This window comes from Theropithecus gelada, chromosome X (assembly GCF_003255815.1).
Source record: "Theropithecus gelada isolate Dixy chromosome X, Tgel_1.0, whole genome shotgun sequence".
NCBI classification, from domain to species: domain Eukaryota; kingdom Metazoa; phylum Chordata; class Mammalia; order Primates; family Cercopithecidae; genus Theropithecus; species Theropithecus gelada.
Genome location: NC_037689.1, coordinates 45,634,900 through 45,643,320, shown reverse-complemented (window position 1 = coordinate 45,643,320; position 8,421 = coordinate 45,634,900). Strand labels below are relative to the sequence as shown.

General features: G+C 43.1%; 1 protein-coding gene across 2 annotated transcripts in view; it reads left to right on the top strand.

Annotated features, from left to right (window-relative positions):
• APOO (apolipoprotein O) overlaps positions 1 to 2,827 on the top strand; it is an 80,079-nt gene extending 77,252 nt beyond the window's left edge. Inside the window, exon 9 of one of the 2 annotated variants that reach the window (XM_025372162.1) lies at positions 2,571 to 2,827. Coding sequence is in view for 1 of the 2 variants with exons in the window: in XM_025372163.1 (XP_025227948.1) it covers positions 2,571 to 2,576 (6 nt within the window). In the remaining variant the exon portion in view is untranslated. The remainder of the gene's footprint in view (positions 1 to 2,570) is intronic. The other variant, XM_025372163.1, reaches the window with a different exon arrangement.
• Positions 2,828 to 8,421: the final 5,594 nt, after the last annotated feature.

Genomic DNA, 8,421 nt, shown 5'->3' with positions numbered 1-8,421 from the left:
GGAGGGAGGGAGGGAGGGAGGGAGGAAGGAATTAGCACTAATTCCTTAACATCATCTAATATCCAGTCAATGTACACATTTTCCTGGTTGTTTCATGAATAACTTTTTACAGTTGGTTCGTTTGAACCAGGATCCAAATAAGATCTGCCTGTTGTGTTTGGTAGGTCTCTTAGAACTGTAAAAGTTTCTGCTCCCTCTCTGTTCCTTGCTATTTGTTTGTTGAAAAACCTGGCTTATTTGTCCTTTAGCATTTCCTGTGTTCTACAAGGATTGAGCTGGGAGGGGAAAAAAAGAATTTCTCATGTTCTGGCTGTGGCCGAATGTATCCATTTAGTATCATTCTGTTTATCTCTTGGTTCCTTTCTTCTCTATATTTCCCATAAACTTATAGTTGGATTTGAAGGCTTAATTAGACTTAGGTTCAATTTTTTTTTTTTGCTAAGAATGCCATAGACAGTACTATGTTAAGCTATGTTGAATGAATGAATGAACTTGTTTTATATAACATATTGTGTAAATATTTCCCCGTCAGTACTTATAGATCTACCCATTCCTTCTCTAGTTGCTTAATGGTTTCCTAGTATGGACTACCATGATCTACTTAATCCTTATCAACATAGGTTGTTTCCAGTTTTTAGTTTTTAACAATGCAATAAATCTGTCAAATTCCTACCGAAGACAAAAACAGATTAATAAACTGAGATAGAAAAAATAAGCTAGTAGTTTACATGTTTAAGAATTTTTAGTTGTATATTAAAAAATCAAGTGAATAGTCACTGGCCTCTAAAATATTTAGAAATCTCTAATTGCACCAGGCACGGTGACTCACACCTGTAATTCCAGCACTTTGGGAGGCTGAGGCGGGCGGATCACCTCAGGTCAGGAGTTCGAGACCAGCCTGCCCCACCACATCTCTACTAAAAATACAAAAAATTAGCCAGACATGGTGGCACATGTCTATAATCCCAGCTACTCAGGAGACTGAGGCAGGAGAATCACTTGAACCCGGGAGGTGGAGGTTGCGGTGAACCGAGATCGCACCACTGCACTCCAGCCTGGGCAACAAGAGCAAAACTCTGAATAAAAAAAAAAAAAAAAAAAAGAAATCTCTAATTGCTGAGTATATTCATTACAAATTATGGAAAAAAGCCAGACGTGGTGGCTCACGGCTGTAATCCCAGCACTTTGGGAAGCTGAGGCAGGCAGATCACTTGAGGTCAAGAGTTTGAGACCAGCCTGGCCAACATGGTAAACCCCTGTCTCTACCAAAAATATAAAAAATTAGCTGGGCGTGGTGGCGGGCACCTGTAATCCTAGCTACTCAGGAGGCTGAGGCAGGAGAATCGTTTGAACGCGGGAGGCAGAGGTTACAGTGAGCCAAGATCGCACCACTGCACTCCAGCTTGGGTGACAGAACAAGACTCCATCTCAAAAAAAAAAAAAAAAAAATTATGAAAAAAGCAATCTGGAGAAGACTCGGTTTGTCTTTGACTTGTCTTTGAATATATGTGTATTTTATTCCAGAAAAGTATGATGAGGGTGATGTGAGGAAAATTACACATCAAACTGAGGGTGATGTAATCATGCTTTCCAGCAGATAGATGGAAATGTAGTTGTTTAATCTTCAGATGTGATGTGTACTGTGCCATTTAGACATTTATTTTTTATTTATTCACCCATCCATTTGGTTGATTACTCTCAGATACACAGCCAATTGAGGATCTGAATGTAGTATATGTACTATTGATGGAACACAAAATCTTTTTTTTTTTTTTTTCTTGAGACAGAGTTTCGCTCTGTCGCCTAGGCTGGAGTGCAATGGCTCAATCTCAGTTCACTGTATCCTCTGCCTCCCGGGTTCAAGCAATTCTCCTGCCTCAGCCTTCCGAGTAGCTGGGATTACAGGCGCCCACCACCATGCCCGGCTAATTTTTTGTATTTTTAGTAGAGATGGGGTTTCACCATGTTAGCCAGGCTGGTCTTGAACTCTGGACCACAGATGATCCACCTGCCTCGGCCTCCTAAAGTGCTGGGATTACACACGTGAGCCACCACAGTCGGCCTTCTTTCTGATTCTTAGTTTAACTATCTGTAAAATGGGAATAATTACAGTTTTCTCTGGCTCATGTTTCTTATGGTTATATAATGGTGATGTAAATATTGTCTATGGTTTCTCTATTTATTTATTTATTTATTTTGAGACAGAGTTTCATCCTTGTCGCCCAGGCTGTAGTGCAATGGCATGATCTCAGCTCATTACAGCCTCCATCTCCTGGGTTCAAGCAATTCTCCTGCCTCAGCCTCCTAAGTAGCTGGGATTACAGGACCTGCCACCATGCCCAGCTAATTTTTTTGTATTTTTAGTAGAGATGGGGTTTCACCACGTTGGCCAGGCTGATCTCGAACTTCTGACCTCAGGTGATCGACCCGCCTCAGCTTCCCAAAGTGCTGGGATTACAGGCATGGGCCACCGCGCCCAGCCTGGTTTCTCTATTTAAATCTGAAGAATTTTCATGATGCAAAATTTTTTCTGGCACAGTTTACTTATGTTTTTCTTTTCCTTCTTTTAGTTATAGGTAAACATTGGAAACTCCGTAGAATAAATCAGTATTTCTACAGAAAAATGGCAGAGAAGTCAGTATTGAATGTATTAAATTGGCTTTCTTCTTCAGGAAAAACTAGACCAGACCTCTGTTATCTTCTGTGATATCATCCTACAAGCAAACTAATCTGGAATCCCTTCACCTAGAGATAATGTACAAGCCTTAGAACTCCTCGTTCTCATGTTGCTATTTATGTACCTAATTAAAACCCAAGTTAAAAAAAACATCCAGTATCATTGAGTGATGGTCTAAGTGTATCTGGTGCCTGTGTGTATGGTGTGTGTATGCATGGTTTGTGTGTGTGGTGCATGTTTGTGTGTGTGTGTGGTATGGATGGTGTATGTGAGTTAGAGCCGACAGGTAACTCTTCTTAGGGAAGTATCAGCTTGCAGCCTGCAGAGTCTGGGCCCCACAACACATAGTATAGAAGAGTAGCTCTGGAGTCCGAAAGATGCTTCAATAATCAGCACAAGGACCAAAACTTGTAATACAGTTTCCCTGACAATGATTAGAAGACATATAAAAGGAAACAGTAACAGTGACCCCTTATTGTGGCTGTCACCTCCTAGTTTGTACAGAACTTGCAATTCTTGAATGCCAGTGGGAGATTCAGAATGAAGAGGTCTCTGTCCTCTGCCAGTGGATGAATGGAGATGTGGTGTGTGTTTGGATTCTCTGTATGTGTATGGCTTGTATTTTCCTCCTCTGCGGCGCCTGAATGCACAGCTCATTGAACTCTGTAGTCCCACTGCAGGAGCCTCTTTTGACTTGTCAGCCAGCCAGTAAGGATGGCAGGGGAACAGAATGTCAAAGAGAATTTAGAATTTCCAGATTTCAATTAGATTTGGGAACTCTTAAATCTTCCTTGTATACTTGTATCATCAATTGAATTCCTAATCGTTGACCTTCCAGAACTGATAGCAGTCAGTAAGATAGCAATACACAGATGGACATGCACATATTCGTGTTATATATATTTAAGAGAGCCAAAATGGCAGGAACAGTGGCAGCATTGTTACCGGATTAATGAGCTGAAGCAAATTTGTCCCTAGAATGATCTCCATAGTCACCCAGAAGTCTTTTATTTCCTTTTAGGCCAAAGTACTTTTGTGTTATTGTACCAATCACCCAAATATATGAAAGCCATGCCTATATCTCATTATAAACATGCTATTGTTCCAGGCTTTCTCCATTTGGCTTGGCCTCCCATGTCACCTCTGGAAAGTAGCGATTCCTTGAGTTTCTTCCTTGCAATTGCCTGACCTAGAGAAGATTGAGAAGAAATGGCCTACACGTCAGCATGCTTAGGTCATTAATCAATAATTTGAGTGCCTCCTATCTAAGATATTACCTCCCATTTTTAGTTTTTTACTCAGTATTGAAACATTGCTTTAAAACATTTTAGGCCAGGTACAGTGGTATCTGTAATCACCCGCCTGTAATCACCCGAGGCGGGTGAATCACTTAAGGCCGGGAGTTTGAGACCAGCCTGGATAACATGGTGAAACCCTGTCTCTACTAAAAATACAAAAATTAGCCAGGCGTGGTGGTGCACGCCTGTAGTCCCAGCTACTCGAGTGTCTGTGGCAGAAAAATTGCCTGAACCCAGGAGGCAGAGTTTGCAGTGAGCCAAGATCAATCCACGCACTCCAGCCTAGGCAACAGAGTGAGACTGTCTCAAAAAAAGAAAGAAGGCCAGGTGCAATGGCTCACGCCTGTAACTTTGGGAGACCGAGGCAGGCGGGTTGCTTGAAGTCAGGAGTTCAAGACTAGCCTGGCCAACATAGTGAAACCCTGTCTCTACCAAAAATACAAAAACTTGCTGGGCATGATAGCGGGTGCCTGTAATCCCAGCTACTCAGGAGGCTGAGGCACAAGAATAGCTTGAACCCAGGAGGAGGAGGTTGCATTGAGCCAAGATCACACCACTGCACTCTAGCCTGGACCACAGAGCAAGACCCTGTCTCAAAAAAAAAAAAAAAAATTCAAAATGTAGGCAAAATGCCTGTGCTCACATATATAAATGAAAAAATGTGACTTGCTCGAGGTTAAATAGCAAATCAATGACAGGTAAAATTAGGTCATGCAGTGAATATTACTGATTTTTATTAGTCTAAACATATAATTCAGAATCCTTTAATTCAGAAAAAGTAATAGATAGGGGTTATATTTTCCTCATCTTATCTCTTTCTTTTTTTCCACCTGGGCTGGAGTGCAGTGGCATGCACGGTCACAGCTGCTCCAACCTCAACCTCCCAGGCTCAAGCAGTTCTGCATTAGTCTGCCGAGTAGCTGGGACTATAGGTGTGCACCCCCTCACCCAGCTAATTTTTTTATTTTTTTATTTTTTTATTTTTTTTCGAAATGGAGTTTCGCTCTGTTGCCCAGGCTGGAGTGCAGTGGCACGATCTCAGCTCACTGCACCCTCCGCCTCCCGGGTTCAAGCAGTTCTCCTGCCTCAGCCTCCTGAGTAGCTGGGATTACAGGTGCCTGCTACCACACCCGGCTAATTTTTGTATTTTTTAGTAGAGACGGGGTTTCACCACCTTGGCCAGGCTGGTCCCGAACTCCCACCTCGGCCTCCCAAAGTGCTGGGATTACAGGCGTGAGCCACCGCACCTGGCCTCCACCTTGTCTTAATGAATGCACTTTGCACTCATCATTTTGGAAAATCTTTTGTTTTGTTTTTTTTTTGAGGCAAGGTCTCACTTTCTTGCCCAGGCTGGAGTGGAGTGGCACGATCACAGCTCACTGCAGCCTTGACCTCCCTGGGTTCAGATGCTTCTCCCACCTTAACCTGCTGCGTAGCTGGGACCACAGGCACATGCCACCATGCCCCGCTAGTTTTTGTATTTTTTGTAGAGATAAGGATTGCCATGTTGCCCAGGCTGGTCTGGAATTCCTGAGCTCAGGTGATCCACCCACCTCAGCCTCCCAAAGTTCTGGGATTACAGGCGTGAGCCACCGTGCCCAGCCCAAGTTTCCACTTTTTAATTCAATGTACCAACCCAGTCTAATGCAGAAACCACTGTCAGGGGACTGGTAGTACATGTGTAGGACTAAACTCTCCTTACGGCTTGATTTTCATTTAAAGTAAGTATTGGAAATCATGTTTTCATTCACCAGTGGTTGAAAGAAACTTGCTTCAGGTTTTGGTTTCCACCCTGTAAACCTTCTCCTGTCTGATGTTTTGTTTCCCTTCTGATATGTTCAACTTTCAAGTCAGTACAGGTTGCGTATCCCTTATCCAAAATGCTTAGGACCAGAAATATTTTGGATTTTGGAATTTTTTTAGATTTTGGAATATTTGCGTATACATAATGAGATATCTTGGGGATGGGACCCAAGTCTAAAACCATGAAATTCATTTGTTTCATTTGCACCTTATACACTTAGGGTGAAGGTAGTTTTATAAAATATTTTTAATACTTTTGTGCATTAAAGTTTTGAGTGAGTGTGTGTGTGTGTGTGTGTACATATATATATATAGTTTTTGTTTTGTTTTTTAGACAGTCTCACTCTGTTGCCCAGGCTGGAGTAAAGTGGCATGCTCTTGGCTCACTGCAACCTCCACCTCCTGGGTTCAAGCAATTCTCGTGTCTCAGCTTCCCTAGTAGCTGGGATTAAAGGCATGTGGCACCACACCCGGCTAATTTTTTGTATTTTTAGTAGAGACAAAGTTTCAGTATATTCACTAGGCTGGTCTCAAACTCCTGGCCTCAAGTGATGGCCCGCCTCAGCCACCCAAAGTGCTGGAATTACAGGCGTGAGATACCGCGCCTGGTCAGTTTTCACTTTTTTTTTTTTTTTTTTTTTGAGACAGAGTCTCGCTCTGTCACCCAGACTGGAGTGCAGTGGCACAATCTCGGCTCACTGCAAGCTCCGCCTCCCGGGTTCACGCCATTCTCCTGCCTCAGCCTCCCAAGTAGCTGGGACTACAGGCGCCCACCACCACGCCCGGCTAGTTTTTTGTATTTTTAGTAGAGACGGGTTTCACTGTGTTAGCCAGGATGGTCTTGATCTCCTGACCTCGTGATCCACCCGTCTCGGCCTCCCAAAGTGCTGGGATTACAGGCGTGAGCCACTGTGCCCAGCCAGTTTTCACTATATTTTAACTGTTACCTGTCACGCAAGGTAAGATACGGAATTTTCCACTTGTGGCATCATGTCTGTGTTCAAAAAACTGGATTTCAGAGTGTTTTGGATTTCAGATTTTTGTAGCAGGATGCTCAACCTGTAATTAACCAACACATAACACTAACGGTATACAGTTAGGTCAAACTCCAGATGTGACCAAAGTTCAGGCTTAATTATGTTTATGAAATGATAGCCAAGGAAATGCCTGGGTGGAAGAAAAGTTTGTTTTTATAAGCAGGTGTTTCACATTTCATTCACTTAGCAGTGCAGAATAAGTCATCTGTATTTCACATGTAGGGGTCTTTATCTTAACTGACTGTAGAGTTTTGTTGCTGGACTTTAGCTGTGACTCTGGAAGACAGAAGAATAGCCAAGGAAGTAACTCTTTTTCCTGCCCACCTGCAACCTGTGAAATAGTCTTAAGACTCAGGCCAGGCGCAATGGCTCAAACCTGTAATCCCAGCGCTTAGGGAGGCCGAGGCAGGCGGATCACAAGGTTAGGAGTTCCAAATCAGCCTGGCCAATATGGTGAATCCCCGTCTCTACTAAAAATACAAAAATTAGGCGTGGTGGTTCGTGCCTGTACTCCCAGCTACTCGGGAGGCTGAGGTAGAAGAATCGCTTGAACCCGGGAGGTGGAGGTTGCAGTGAGCCGAGATCGTGCCACTGCACTCCAGCGTGGGCAACAGAGCAAGACTCCATCTCAAAAAAATATATATATATAGTCTTAAGACTCAGTATCCCTATAGTCAGTCTGTAAATTCTCTCCTCTCAGGTATGCCTGGTGAGACTTGCTGTTCAATGCTGATTTGTTGATAGGTGTAGAGAACACATAGAAGAACAAGGGAAAGGCAAAGAAGGAGAAAAAACAGAATTCAAAGACTGCTCTCCACACTCAAAAGTCATAGTGAGCCCTTCAAATGCTTAGATGACATAATACTGGGATTTTGTTAGGAGGAACCCCCAATTTGTGTATGGTCACAGGGTGATTTTAAATGTTTTGTTTACTACAGAAAAAGCATCAGCTTTTTCATATCAGCTATTTAATTTATCTCCCATATCCCTTCTAAATTATGAGAGAATGGCCTCCAGGTAATGGTATGTGTGAATACATACCTAACTCACTCCTGAAACCCCAGGAAGACAGGAAGAAAGGGATTTTTATGTAGCATTCGCATGTAAGAAAAGGATGGCGGAGGAGTTCTGGGCAATGTAGAGGGAGACTCTATCACTAAAAGAAAGAAAAAAGGATGGAGAGAGGGAGACAATGGGACTTGTTTTTCACAACAGACTCAGCAGAATTGTTTGAAACTCTGTACCCATGTAACATTGACACAAATAAAAATAATGAAAATATTTAGAAGCGGATTCTACAAAAGGCAAGGAAGTTAGTATTAAAACGCTGTATTTGGCCAGGTGCGGTGGTTCAAGCCTGTAATCCCAGCACTTTGGGAGGCCTAGGCAGGCGGATCTCGCAGTCAGGAGTTCAACATGGCGAAAACTCATTTCTACTAAAAAATAGAAAAATTAGCTGGGCTAATTTGTGGTGGGTGCCTGTAATCCCAGCTACTCAGGAGGCTGAGGCAGGAGAACTGCTTGAACCTGGGAGGCGGAGGTTGCAGTGAGCTGAGATCGTGCCACTGCACTTCAGCCTGGGCCACAGAGTGAGACTGTCTCAAAA